The sequence below is a fragment of the Electrona antarctica genome (genome assembly GCF_951216825.1).
Source record: "Electrona antarctica genome assembly, chromosome: 8".
Lineage (NCBI taxonomy): Eukaryota > Metazoa > Chordata > Actinopteri > Myctophiformes > Myctophidae > Electrona > Electrona antarctica.
In genome coordinates this window covers 48,810,351-48,825,750 of record NC_136789.1, presented here as the reverse complement: position 1 = coordinate 48,825,750, position 15,400 = coordinate 48,810,351, and the positions used below count along the sequence as shown (strand labels likewise).

Genomic DNA, 15,400 nt, shown 5'->3' with positions numbered 1-15,400 from the left:
ACGACACAGCGTCAAGGAGTCAGGCATCTTTATTCATTGTTGTCAGATCATCTCAGTACAGTCAAAGTAGCACGGTTCCACCAGCACTCTCCCCCAGCCCTTCATCATCAATGACATACAACCCCCTTTTATTATCAGGCATGTCTCAATATACAACAGGGGAATAGACAAATAATAACAGGTGGTGACTCAATCATCTCCTTTCATGGTGTTTGCTTGCGACAGGAAGACTACTCTAAATGGGATATTTACACAAATACATGTATGACTCCAGCTGTCAGATTGACAGCTGTAGTTAGTAGTTGTTTGGGAGAGGAAGACAGTCTCAGTCTCCTTTCTGTTCTAAATAGGGATAGGTATACGAATACACATTTAATAGTAACACCTTAACTGCCTGACAGGAAACAAACATGCTTGGTATACTGGCTTGGAGACAGCTGCATGAATTAGACTGAGCATTGGTGAAGGAAAAGACTTAATGGAAGATCAATACACAATAATGTATATATATGTGTCGATCTATTTGGCATTCTAATAATTCCATTACAGGGCCCAGGCACACCCAATCATAAAGATAAGTATTCCAATGAGTTTCTCATGCTCATAAATTATGAAATAATTACCAAGTTGGCATTTCTATCCCATCTGGTTCAAAAGTTATCACTAAGGCCAAACGGAATCTGCAGGTTTTTTTCTTTTTTTCTGCGGTGACTCCGGAGGAAAATCTGCAGGATGTTTTTTTTTTTCTTTTAAGGTTTTAGACAGTTATCCAGGACTATAATCAATGTGTTTAGAGCAAAAATAACTCTAAATATGCCAAATAAACCTTAAAGTACCACAACAAAGTAATTAAGATCTACCGTAAATCCTCATTTATAATCCGGGGCTTTTATTTGTCTTAACCGATTCTGATACCAGGCTTTTATTGGAAGGAGGCAGCTATAAGAAGGAGGCCTATATTTCTACTTTTCAAACTGATCATAATGAATAAATCACATTTTGGGTCTGTTAGACAGTTAGAACCCTGTAAAATGTACTGGACTCATTTATTGAAACCAAGTCCTCGTAAAATATTAAAAAGTGCAGTTGCAGGTGCTCACTGGTCATTTTAACGTTGTTTTATAACAATATTGGCATATTGCCTATGGTAATACCATAATAAAATCAACATCAATTTTAAACTATGATTCCCTGCTTTCATATGACATGAAATGAAATCCAATGGCAGTCCCTCAGTCAAATCTGGTCACAGTACTATTTACTATCCTATTTATTATTATTCAAATAGGCTATGGTATGGTATGTATCTATGCCTACAGTTAGGCTAATGACAAGTTCAGATGCAAATACTAATAACATAAAATGTAAAATAAAAAATGTATGGTAGGCCATTTCCTATAATATCAAAGCAGCTAATATGAACAGTGCAACACTGCAGTGATCCAACTATTGCAACTTCAATGGGGGAGAGAGAGTCGCGTTAGAGAGTTGCGTTAGAGAGAGAGAGAGAGGAGAGAGAGAGAGAGAGACGCGAGCGAGAGAGATACGCAGAGAGAGAGAGAGGAGGGGGGTCGCGTTAGCAACAGGCTAGGCTCACAGCATATCGGTACGTTCGTTCTATAAGGCTAGATCGGCTACCGTCTGGGGGGCTGCTAAGCCCCCAAACGGTAGCGATCTACCCTTTAATAGAACAAACGTACGGGTACATTCGTTGCATGAAGCGTAGATCTGCGAGCTCGCAGCACGTCATGCCACAAACAGAAACAGCTCTCACTCTCCCTCCGCAGTTAGACTGTGCTCTCGTTGTCCGTGGCCATGAAAAGTGCTTATAGTGGCGTTCTCTCCCGAAGTTTGTTTGTTGCGTTGTGCACGAGCGCGAGCAATATGCGACCACCGGCATTTGGACACTAGTGACAGCCAGCCATGCAGCCAGGGCAGCGAAGGTAACAGATACGGCACTTGAAAAAAAAGACTTCCGACAGCTTTTTAAGTTTTGATATAAAGCTATATTAAATATTCTCGTCCAGAGCCTCCAACATATTAGTCAGCAGTAGAGAATGAGCAGAGGAGGGAGGGACGGGATGCATCCACTAGTTAATATTATGCTGGCCTGGGTAAAGTAAACTACAACATGAAATCTGCTGCGTTTTCATCGGAACACCGCGGCCGCGTATTCCGTTCGGGCCTGGTTATCACCAAAGGTACTTTCTGATAGGGGCCAATATTGAGGCGGCCATATTGGATTTCCAGCAGCAAGATGACCGATTGACCGGGTGTCCATATAGATTGTGTTCCTACTGGTTCATAGATATTATTTCTGGTGGCCAACCTTTTATAGCAGGGAAAATGAAGAAATCTAAAAAAAGGGGGTTCCCCAATGTTGGAAATTAGCATTTTTACGTGATATATCATGTAAAAATGTGAAATACCCACCCATACATGCCTCATATAGAATGTAATCAGCTCCATTGGATTACTTGCCCCCAAAAATGTAGATTTAACCACTGCAATCTTGATTTTGGGGGGTCCCCAAATCATTAAAAAAAAAGGCTTTTTGAATGGCTGGAAAGTGGAAATGAAGAGTTTACATTTAGTACACATATTACATGCATACACCTTCCCTAATGATTATATCTGGTTTCAGTATTTATTTATGGTGTATTGTCTCTATTATTAAGGTTATTGTAGCAGTCCATTTATATTGGGGGTCGGGAGGGGGCGGGGCGGGGGTCCCGAGACATTCCCAAAGCATTTCCGGGGGTCCCCGGCCAAAAATGTTGAGAACCCCTGATCTAGGAGGCGTGATATTGAGAAATTCGTTTTTGAAAGTAGCCATTTTTAAAGCTCCAAGATGGCTGCTTTACCGACCTCGAAAAAAATGGCAACCAACATTTGCCATTTTTTTTTGCCATACATAACGTACGTTATTTACGTAACGTTACGCAAGCGGTGCACATCACCTGACATGCTTTGAACCAACCAGGTGTAGTTGTACTAGTTGGTGGAACTTGGCGGGTGGTTTTGGTTTTGCTCAGCAGCACAGTCACAGAACAAGACAGACAGACAGTGAGACAGATCATAACGAGATACAAAATGGATACGTTTGTGGTCAGGCAGCCTCGAGTGAGTCGTGCAGCACGATAGCAATGCGAATCCTGTTCTTGATATGGACTGGAGGCGGAGGACAAGAATTCAGAGTCTGAACATGACGGAGAGGGAGAGCCCGATACACCGGGAGGATGTTATTATTCAGGACGATAAAAGCGCTATAGATAGACCAGATTATCGATGCCTTTGCCGGCAATCACAACAACAGACGCATCGTTCTTCTGTGAAGTTGGTGAGTGACTGTTTTATTTTATTACCATATACGCCGTTTGAGTGGATACTGGGAAGACTGGGCACTGCCACTGCACTCCCTATAGCTATAAGTGTGTGTCATGATGGCCAGGAAGGCACCGTGGCATTATTCCAATAGTCAGCTTTATTTGTATGTCCAGGGCTGCAGGCCGCTGCTCTAGTAGGGTGGATTTATTTCATTACCGTAAGTCTGATTCTGTTCTTGTTTTGTATATTGCTGCTGTGCGTGTATATAGCGGCCAATATAATGTGCTCTCAGATTGTGTGTGATTACAAGTTATTGACTATATAGTGATATAGTCCCAGCAGCACAATTAAAATAAAACACTTGTTTAAAGAAACGGTTGGCCGTGGTCCCTCTAACTACATAATGTATGCATGTGTGTGTGTGTGTGTGTGTGTGTGTGTGTGTGTGTATGATTTTGTGTCGGTTACATGGTTTACTGATAATCCATAATGCTCAAGATTGTTGGATAGGCATGGGCTAATATCCCCCAATACTGCCACCATCTGGCGGAGTCAGGGAAGGTTAATGGACTGCAGCCTTAGAGCAATAGGTGTATGATTGATGAACTTAATGTATTGCTTTTGAAAACAGTAGCCTGCACATTAATAACTACATTATTGCAAGTTGCTTGTTTGCTGGTGTGAAATTGCTCCCCAAAGGCTGTTTTTTTTTGGAGGAAACGTGCAAAAAAAACCCACCCAGAGGCGTGTTTTGGGGGGCTAAACCCGGAGAAAATCATCATAGCACCTCCATTATTAGTCAAGCTCCCTTATAGCACCCCCAGTAAAAATGGTCTGGAGCCGCCACTGCCGTTGTTGTTTAACCCTCCCTCCCTCTTGTATTTAATACTGCACTGCAGTAAAGATAAAGGGCTCCATCTTGTGCCACCCCTTACCCCTTATCCCTAAACTTATTTTGTCATTTTTTACTATTTTGAAAAACCTTTTAAAATAGTTCAAATAGGCGATCTACAAGCTCACAAGGTGTCGATATAGATCTAGCCTAGTAGCCAAAAAGTGAACCCGGACATGTTGAGTACACCAACGTTTTATGTTAGAAATGTTTAGTATGGGTCCCCAGCATGTAGAAACTGCCGGATGCTAACTTGCATATGTTGAGCAATTTTCATAATTGGCATAATATGTGACCATACCATTAACAACCTATAGAAGGCAAAATATTCAAAATGCTTTATCTAGCATGTGATGTGTCAAACTAGGGGGTTTTCATGATGCTGAATCCATTCCAAGCATTAGTTTTGCAAAAAAAACACTCATTGGGCTTAAAACGGCCATGCCCAAATGTGCTGACATCATCAATTTGTGATGATGGCATTGGCCGTTTTTAGCCCTTGGCCGTTTTTAACTCCATGACCAGTGCACCCCATGACCAGTACACTCCATGACCAGTGCACCCCATGACCAGTACACCCCATGACCAGTGCACCCCATGACCAGTACACCCCATGACCAGTGCACCCCATGACCAGTACACTCCATGACCAGTAAACCCCATGACCAGTAAACCGTGTTCATTGTGTTTGTTGTTTGTTGTGTTTTTTAGATTGCACTTCAGGGGGAATACAATCAGATCTCTGAGAAGAACATCAACGAGTCCAGGAATGCATGTGAACTAATCATCCAACGAGTCTTTGAACCTCTGGATAACAACCTGGGAGCTGGTCTGTACACAGTCCCTGGAGGACACAAGACGTTCTGCCAGGACCTCCAGGAGATGACTGGTACATACAGACGTGAAGAAGGCAAAGGAGTCAAGGCAAGTCTGATTCCTGCCAACTTCTGATCTGAGTCAGAGAATGTTAAATTAATTAAACCATACTGATGAGAGGTGTGTGTGTGTGTGTGTGTGTGTGTGTGCGTGTGCGCCCGCCCGTCCGTCCGTCCGTCCGTCCGTCCAGGCTGAGGAGGTGCTGAAGACATACCTGGATAAGAAAGAGATCGTCGGCAAGACCATACTGGCAGCAGATAAAAGCCTCTCTGAGGGACAGCGCATAGCAGAAGGTAAAGTATAAAACGGGACAAACCTGGGTGTGATTTAAAGACTCATGTCTGCTGCTTGAGCGCCCCAACACACTGAAGTTACAGCTGAACATATGATTGTTTGACGACAGTTACTTGTAGCTGTATTAAGATAAGATTGATTCCTTTAGGTCCCACAGCTGCAGATCTGCAGTACACATACTGCCCTGATTCATAAAAACAATGATTAATCATTTAAATCATAATTTAAAAATAAATCCTCGACTAGTTTGACTACTGCACAGTGTGTACTTACTCGACTAGTGGTTACAGTAGTTGACTAGTAGGTGAAAGCCCTCGTGTGAGTAATAGATATGGATACAGATTTGGCACTGTATGAATTGTGACTGCGCTAGTATTAAATGGGAGTTCAGTCAGATAACTCACAAATAGATTTAACCAATATTTATTATAGAATGAGAATACAAGTGTGCATTTCATATGTTATCTTGGCGTTCGGCTCTGCTACATTTTGCTCTCTGCTCGGCACAATTAAACACCATCATTAAACATTAAGTGCAGGGAGATAGATATACAATAACAACCCCCCATGGGGAACAGCAATAACAGAGCCCACCGGTGGCGGTGGGAGCAAACATCACATAACAACAACCAGGAACCATATGCAGAAGGAAGGCAGGAAGAAGCATGCAGTCTTGCCAAGAGGCCAATGGCAAGAGGTCCCAACTTTGCTTTACTTCCCATATCTGTGTGACGTGGGCACACGCCTTTTTAGGAGACGGGAAGCAGTTTGGAGTCTATTAATTTCCAAAGGGACAGTGAACGTGAACCCAGCTTATGAACCATTCCTTAACTCCATGGTCACTGAACTAAATACTGGACCCAATCATCACAAGGCACACAATATTTCCAAGATATTCATATGGCTTCTTTTAGCGAGACAAATCAGTAGAAAATCTACTTTATCGACCTTTCTTTATCCCAGCAACAAACTCTCACGAGATTGGGGTGACCTTGGGGAGGTCAGGGAGGAGCAAACCATGCCTACTTAGGAGACCATTTGTAGGATTTGTAGTCATGTTTCTTTTTCTTATTCATCTTCCTTCATGCTTATCCAACAAAAGTGCAGGCGTGCAGCATTATTAAAAACAAACAGCTATGCCGCGTGATCATAGTTCACTCATTCTTGAGATAAGGGACAAAACCTTTTTCAAATCAGATTTTGTTTTATTTTAAGAACCATTAAAATGAAATGGATGTATTTGTAGACACAGGTCTCAACTACCAATCTTGAGAAGGAACAGGTTTTTCGCATAACATTTATTTCTAAAATGGGACATTTATGCACTTTATAACTGATTTATGTCAACTCCGTCAGACACACTAAAATCCCTTTTATTTTAATTTGATAATTTCAACAATACTATAAAGTCCTCAGTTATCTTATAATGGCTTTTAGTAGTCAAGTTAAGTAATACAATTAATTTAATATTGTTTTATTCCAATATCACACTATTATGAAATATCCCATTTCTCAAATCCTTCATTTTCAACCTTTACTTTCAATATTATAACATACAAACCATGTTAAAAAAAATAAAAAGCATAATTAAGTAGTATTTCAGTTGGTGTTTCAATACATAAGCACAAAATATTTGACATTGAATCATCTATTTCTTTGGAAATTAACAAAAACATCATGTGACCAACGTCTGACGGAGTTGACGGACATCTGACGGAGTTGACAAGTTGAACTGATTTAGGTTCTAGACCACCTAGGATCTTGATTCTGGTAACTAATCCCACATTTTCAAGGATGAGGAATACAGTGGTACTATTTAGATTTGCCCTGTGACCATGGCAGCCATTTTTCAAAATGGCCGCCACCTGCTGTTACTTTACAATAACTCAAGTTCTACACCACCTAGGATCTTGATTCTGGTGACTAATCATACATTTTCAAGGATGTGGGATACATTGGTACTATTTAGATTTGTCCTGTGACCATGGTAGACATTTTTCAAAATGGCCACCAACTTTCTGTTATTTCCCAATAACTCAAGTTCTACACCACCTAGGATCTTGATTCTGGTGACTAATACTACATTGTCAAGGATGAGGAATACAGTAGTACTATTTCGATTTATCCTGTGACAATGGCAGCCATTTTCAAAAATGGCGGACCTGCTATTATTTTACCAATTAGTCAGGGAATATTATCAGAATGTCAAATCTGGGAATACATTTCTTACCAAGAATGTTCTTGTTTGTAAAGGTGTCTACTAACATATCCCACATTGGTTTCTATTGAACCACCCTAGGGGAATTTTTGACAGCTGCTGAAAGTTGGGTACCATCAACAACCAATATAAGGCTAAATGTTCTAATTTTCATTATGCTTTAAGTAGCATGTGGCATGTCAAACGAGGGGGTTTTCATGATTCTGAATCCATTCCAAGCATTAGTTTTGCACGAAAAACACTCCTTGGTCTAAAAACGGCCATAGCCATCATCACAGATGTGATGAGGTAAGCACATTTGGGCACATTTGGGCAAGTGGCTATGGCCAAACTAGGGGGTCTATGGCCAAACTAGGGGTCAAACTCCTTGGGCTAAATTCGGCCATATCCACTTGCCCAAATGTGCCCAAATGTGCTGACCTAATCACATTTGTGATGACGGCTATGGCCGTTTTCAGCCCAATGAGTGTTTTTCGTGCATAGCTAATGCTTGGAATGCATTCAGAATCATGAAAACCCCCTAGTTTGACATGTCACATGCTATAAGCATAATGAACATTTTGCCTTATATTGGTTGTTGATGGTACCCCAACTTTCAGCAGCTGTCAAAAGTTCCCCTAGGGTGGTTGAATATAAAGCAATGTGGGATATGTTAGTAGACACCCTTCCAAACACATTGGTGAAGAAAGTTCTTGGTAAGGAATTTATTACCAGATTTTATTAATATCCCCATACTAAATAACGTTCTAATAATGTTCTAGACCACCTATAGACCCGACTTCACCAACAGAGACCCGGGTGACACCTAAACAACAAGTTTGGACAGCCCCACGAATTAGTGTTACGGAAAATAGCAAGTGTCTTGGAGGCAGCCAACATCTGTCGAGGCGATGGGGTGGCCTTTGAGAAGTTTGCGCTTCAAGTACAGTCGCTGGTAGGCATGCTAACAACCCTAGGCCCAGAGGGTGACACAGCACTTAGATGCGGCTCACAAGTTGCACGACTCCTCAACAAGCTCTGCCTCAACGGAAAACCTGAAGATCTGCCTTCAGAACTATCAGGCAGGATGTGCAGACACTGAAGGCATCAGTGTCGTTCTCTGTGTCCCCAGCATGTCAACCAAAGCAATGTTACCAAATCAAAGGAGCCTTCACCTCAAGTCACCTGGGGCTGGGTGAGCAATCGTATCCTGTATCTAGCCTCACAACTAAATACAGACACTTGGCCAGACTGCCGCTACAACGGTTTGAAAGGGTCAAACCCCTCATCCTGATTGGGGAAGACCACCCCACCTAATCACACCAACCGAACAATTGAGGTTGGGGCCTCCAGGTGGGCCAGCAGCCATCTGCACAAGACTGGGCTGGACCCTGCAGGAAAGCAATCTCCAGCCAAGACAATGTAAGAGCCCCAGAACACAGAGCTCATGAGGACGGAGAAACACTGGCAGGAGGCCACCAAGATACAATGCCCAAGAGACCCAGAGTGTGCCACCGCTCGCAGTAAGGAGATCAACTGCTGCAGCAACGATGTCATGAAAGGCAAGTCTCTACCAAAAAAACCCTGAACCTAATCGGGGTGTCAAGAGACCAAAGTTTCTCCCCCACAGTTCCCTGCAGTGGCCAGTGAAGTCAAACTGTGCGTCTGTGCCTGAAAGGGACAAGTCAAAGGCCATAAAGCCCACCTACTGTAATGTCCTGTCAGTAGCAACTCAACCTGCACCTGAAATAAGCCCTGACCCCTCCCAGAGAAAGTTCATCCTTGAAAATGTAATGATTAGTCGCCAGATCCAAGATCCTTGGTGGTCTAAAACTTAGTTAGTTATTGGTAAAATAACAGCAGGTTGGTGGCCATTTTGAAAAACAATGGTTTCCATGGTCACAGGACAAATCTAAATAGTACCACTGTATTCCTCATCTTTTAAAATGTATGATTACATTGATTAGTCACCAGAATCAAGATCCTAGGTGGTCTATAACAGGGGTTCTCAACGTTTTTGGCCGGGGACCCCTGGAAATGCTTTGGCAATGTCTCGGGACCCCCGCCCCGCCCCCTCCCGAAATTGACTGCTACAATAACCTTAAACCATTTTGGGCGGGAACCCCTTTTGGTGTTTTAAATATCGTTATAATTTAGCTATTGAAAAATAGCAGATCTACAAGCTCAGAGCTTGTAGGTCTGCTATTTTTGAAAAACCGTGAAAATAAAATTTAAAAAACCTTTTTTTTTTTTTTTTTTTTTAATAATTTGGGGACCCCCTAAAATAATTTGGCGACCCCCCGAGGGGTCTCGACCCACGGGTTGAGAACCCCTGGTCTATAACTTGAATTATTGGTAAAATAACAGCAGGTTGGTGGCCATTTTGAAAAACAATGGCTGGCATGGTCACAGGACCAATCTAAATAGTACCACTGTATTCCTCATCTTTTAAAATGTATGATTAGTCACCAGAATCAAGATCCTAGGTGGTCTAAAACTTGAGTTATTGTAAAATAACAGCAGGTGGCGGGGCCATTTTGAAAAATGGCTGCCATGGTCATAGGGAAAATCTAAATTGTACCACTGTATCCCTCATCCTTGAAAATGTAATATTAGTCACCAGAATCAAGATCCTAGGTGGTGTAGAACTTGAGTTATTGTAAAATAACATCAGGTGGCGGCCATTTTGGAAGATGGCTGCCATGGTCACCACGAGACAAATCTGTGATGGCCCTATAGCCAAAAATGTTCCTTAAGGCATGCTCTAACTGTCTGCCAAATTAGAATACTTCCCATTATTCAAAAACTATCATTTTATTGTTTTGGGAACACTTTTGTCAACTCCGTCAGATACATGTCAACTCCGTCAGACACAAAACCTGATGGAGTTGACGTCTGACGGAGTTGACAAAATGGCATTTGTTTTCATCTTAACCCTCTGTAGTACAATTTATCCATTTAGTTTTTCTTCAGTTGTTAGCTAAACCTAACCCTAAACTAAAATACTAAACATTATTTTGGAATTCTTAACAAAGATCATAATAATGTCCTGACGGAGTTGACATGTAAAAGCTGTGACCACATTGATATCAACATTGTTTGTTTAAAATATCAAACAATTGAATGCTTGTCAGACCAGGTGCTCCACTGTTGCAACAAATATAAACAGGACTTGGAAAAGGAGTCTTCAGGCCAAATCTGTCGACAATATTTTCTGATTAATTTAAGACTTTCAAAAAACCTGACGGAGACGTGGGACACACATTTGATATGAGATATTTAATTTAAAATATAAATTAAAATGAACTGTGTATATTGTTTGCTATGTTGTTGACAATCTACTTTCATTTAGTATGTATATTTATGTGATTGTGACAGTATTAGACACTTTTTTGGCAGTTTGAAATTGTGACAACTTGCTGGGGACAGGCTAAATACAGGCCTTTTTGGGTACAGTGCCTGCTTTTAACTCATTTAGATGGCATATGAAAAAATATATAATGAAATGAATGGCATAATAATACACAACTGTATTGCATTTAACTTTGCAAGTGCTTTTATTTTTATGAATTAATTTATTTTTAACATAAATAAGGCTCTTATGTGTGGGACATGTTTTTTCCACTTTTGTCCCTCATCTCAAGAATGAGTGACTTATAATAGTCGCGATGGAGTGAAGTAGTTGATCATCTGATTCATAGCCTGGCAAGCCTGCTAGCTAGCAAGCCTAGAATGTAATCATAACAACCTCCTCCTAGCTTGTAGCTCCTTCTAAAAACCAAAGGAACTGTGGTTGTAACTTGTTGTTGAACATTTAGGGTTGTATGAAAAACTTTGCATCGTTCATTCCTCCTCCTCCTCTATCTCCACTCTCCTACTGAACAAACATTTTCAACAACGTAACATGCTATGCTGCGCCGTAGAAAGGTCTTGCGCATCAAAAATAGCAGATCTACAAGCTCACAGCGCGTCCATCCGTGAGTCATTGTGGACTTGCAACTTTGACTTGACTTTTAACAGTTGATGTGAATTTCGGCCAATCAGAGCGGCATTCAGCGTAATCTAGTAAGAGAGTGGCGACACTAGCGTTGACTCCCATTGTAACAATGGAATGCGGAAGTGCTCATTCTATCTCAATGGGATAGTTCCAATGTTTGGAACTATAGCCCATAGGCACCCGCTTTGTGGTGAGATCAAAGCGTGTCTCCACTCTCTTACTATTCCACTCGGCCTGCATTCACCGGCTCTGTTTTGCAGTTAACCTTCACGAGCGCTGGCCGTTTCAGAACACAATGTTTTAATGCTTGATTGGATGGAAAAAAATATCATATTTTACCGCCGACTAATCGACTATAAACCGATTTTGATGGTAGTCGTGTCGACTATCAAAAATCACGTTTGGTTAATGCCCTAGGTTGAGAAAACACAGGGCTGATGGGACATAGAGGTACAATCCTGACTCTAGGATGGTGACAGTGTTTTTCTGTTGAATGGTTCTGTCTTATTGGTTTCCTACAGAGCAGAAAGTGGAAATGGAGAAGGCAGAGAGAGAGAGACGGGCCGCGGAGGAGCAACAGAAGGCACTGGAGGTGGAGATGGCTCAGCAGAAGAAAACCCAGGAGGAGCACAATGAGAAGATGGCAAAAGACATGAAAGATGCCGACGACAGGCATGATAAGCAGATAGCTGTAAGTGATGATATGAATGGCGTTAAGGCCTGTTCTTTTGGATCTTCTTCATGTTTCATTTTGTTTATTTTTTAAACCTGAAGAATATTCATAATTATTGAAAAGTCATTCAAAAACCTTCTGCACTAAAAACTTTCTGTACATAGCAATCACATACATTTGATGTATTGATAGGATTATTGGTATCCGGAGAACTCGCGGTTTAGTGCATTATAGTTTTACTTCACCTTCATTTAAATTGCATTGAAGAGAGAGAGAGAGAGAGGATAGTTGTTTAGAGTTAACACTAGAGAAAGTAGGAATGCTAAAAGTTTAAACAACAAAGTACCGAAACAATGTAATTAATTAGTAAACAATTGGAATTCACATACTCACCTTTTTATCATTATCTAGCTGACCATTTAATTGCACAAAATAATTTGATCACTTTGGAAATGAACTATAACATCCGTGGGTTTGACATACTACACTGATGAAAACAGCATGTTAGTATAACGATGAAGACATTGATGAAGAATTTTCACCTCGGCGACTTGGTAAACTGGCGAGTTCTCCGGTATCCGGATTATTTACAGTGCCGGCTCCAGGCACAAATCAGCAGGACGGCATATTTTTTTTTCCAATGGGGGCACTTTATTTTTCAAACCCCCCTTCTATGTATAAAAAATACTCGCATATACCATTAACACAGCACAGTGACTATTAAATTACTTTGAACTTGAAATTGAATTTCTATATGTATAATAAATATATATATATATATATATATATATATATATATATATTAGGGTGCATCAAAATTTGCAAGTTTAACCTCCTGATCTGTTCCTTTGATAAAATGTGCCACTTCATGTTTTAAGAACATGTGCAAAATATTTTTTCAATATATGGTGATTTACAGGTCCAACGCAGCATGTCAAATGTGGGTAAAAGTGCAATTTTCGGTCCTTTTATAACTCCCATTTTCTATTAACATAACACGTCAATTCATCAAGTTTACAACAAATATTTTTGGAGAAGATGTTTTTGGAAAGAGCTACATTACATTTTAATTTAAATCATCACTGAAAAATGTTTGAAAATGGAGTTTTAGTCCTTCAATGTGTTCATGTTCAACTGGTGCTTGCAGCAGCGAAGATTTGGCTGCTCACAGCGATAATGCTCAACTGCTTGCAGGACCTCTGCAGATCTTGCTCACTCTTCACTGCTGCCACAAACTGTTGTGAGTTTGACCCCATGCTCGGCGCAGTCATTGACAACGTTGATAGCACACACATTCACCAGTCACCACACCTGCCTGGAATGATGCACTGGTAGCCCAATCCTCTACATTGAGTGAGATAAATGCTGGATCGATCTGCAGCCGGTGTATACCGAACCAGCAGTCTGGGTTGGCAATGTCGGAGAGCCTGGTGGTCGGCGAGAGGACTGGAAACTTTGGCTTGCACCAGTGCCAAAGCGCTGCTGTTAGCATGGGAAGATCATCCGGCTTGTTATCCAAGATGGCATCCGCAAGTACACGTCACTCTTCAGCTGGTACGTTGGTGTTGAAGAGTGCCAGGGGCAGCATCTCAGCAGTCAGGTACCAGAGGTGCCTCTCCAGTGCTTTCATGGCTGATATTGCAATGCCCTCGTCAACAGACTTGTAAGCAAGTGTGCAGGTTGTGGTAGAGTGTGAGTTCATTCCATGCAGCATCTACGGCCGAGTCTTATGTCACTGGCTACACGGTTTAAGATCACACCAATGCAGCAGCAGGCTGCCTTCATGTGCGCCCTGATCACAGAGTCGGGCAGTAATTGTGAAATGATTTCAGCATCATACACAACAGTTCGATCACAGCGCAAAGTGCTGGAGGCTGTCAATAAAGAACACCACAAGCAGTGGACACCACCTCCTATGTGCACCCTGCACTGGGACGGCAAGTTGACACCGACGCTAAGCGATGTGCGCCAGTTGGAGGAGCGTTTGACAGTGGTGGTTGGAGATGCAGAGCAGCTGAAATTGCTTGGCGTGCCAGCATATACAAAGATGAGATGAGATGAGATTCAATTTATTGTCAATGTACAGTACAAGTACAGCACAGCGAAAAGTATTTTCGCATCTCACCAATAGTGCAAACATGTCAGTAAGGAGGAGGATACATTAATACAGTAGTACAGTAGTAACAGTAGATATGGGCTGAGCAGTAGTCATTTAAATAAATAAATAAATAAATAAGGATATGAGAAGGAAGAGAAAAAACAAGATCTGTCCATATTGCACGTAGCCCTTATTGCACGTGGCCCAATGCACAAAGTGCTAAACTAAGGTCCAGAGACCATATTCCACAAGTCCAGTGGGCATATCACACGAGTCCACATAGTGCAAGACTAGGATGAGTCTAGAGTCTCGACAGGGATGGTGGATGGGTTGGGGGCTGACACTGGGGGGGAGAGGAGTGGAAGAGGAGTTTAGGTAGATGACAGTGGAGGGGAAGAAGCTGTTCCTAAGTCTGCTGGACTTGGAACCAAGGTTCCTATAACGTCTCCCAGAGGGGAGGAGGGCAAACAGACTGTGGTTGGGGTGAGAAGGGTGCTTTATGATGTTATGAGCCTTCCTCAGGCACCGTCTGTCATAGATGGACTTAATGACAGGGAGAGGTGATGCGTTGGGCAGCTTTCACCACCCTCTGCAGTGCCTTCCGGTCAGAGGCTGTACAGTTTCCGTACCAGACCGTGGTGCAGTACGTGAGGATGCTCTCGATGGCACAGCGGTAGAAATTCCCCAGTATCTGAGGAGATAGGTGTGCTTTCCTCAGTCTCCTCAAGAAGAAGAGACGCTGGTGGGCCTTCTTGTTGAGGGTCCAGGAGAGGTCCTCAGAGATGTGGACCCCCAGGAATTTAAAGTTGGGGACCCGTTCGACCTCTGCTCCGTTGATGTGAATGGGAGCGTGAGTGACAGCCCTAGTCCTCCTGAAGTCCACTATGAGCTCCTTGGTCTTCTTGGTGTTCAACGCCAGGTTGTTATCGGCACACCACAACGCCAGATGCTGGATCTCCTCCCTGTAGGCCGTCTCATCGTTATTTTTGATGAGACCCACCACCGTTGTGTCATCAGCAAACTTTATGATGGTATTGGTGCCGTGC

The 15,400-nt window shown here is 42.1% G+C and overlaps 1 protein-coding gene across 1 annotated transcript in view; it reads left to right on the top strand.

The window, feature by feature from the left end:
- Positions 1-15,400, top strand: part of LOC306928811 (guanylate-binding protein 1-like) — a gene marked incomplete at its 5' end in the record, with an annotated part of 44,208 nt that overhangs the window by 14,365 nt on the left and 14,443 nt on the right. Inside the window, 3 exons of the mRNA XM_079509082.1 lie at positions 4,931-5,143; positions 5,286-5,388; positions 12,105-12,274. Coding sequence (XP_079365208.1) covers positions 4,931-5,143; positions 5,286-5,388; positions 12,105-12,274 — 486 coding nt within the window. The remainder of the gene's footprint in view (positions 1-4,930; positions 5,144-5,285; positions 5,389-12,104; positions 12,275-15,400) is intronic.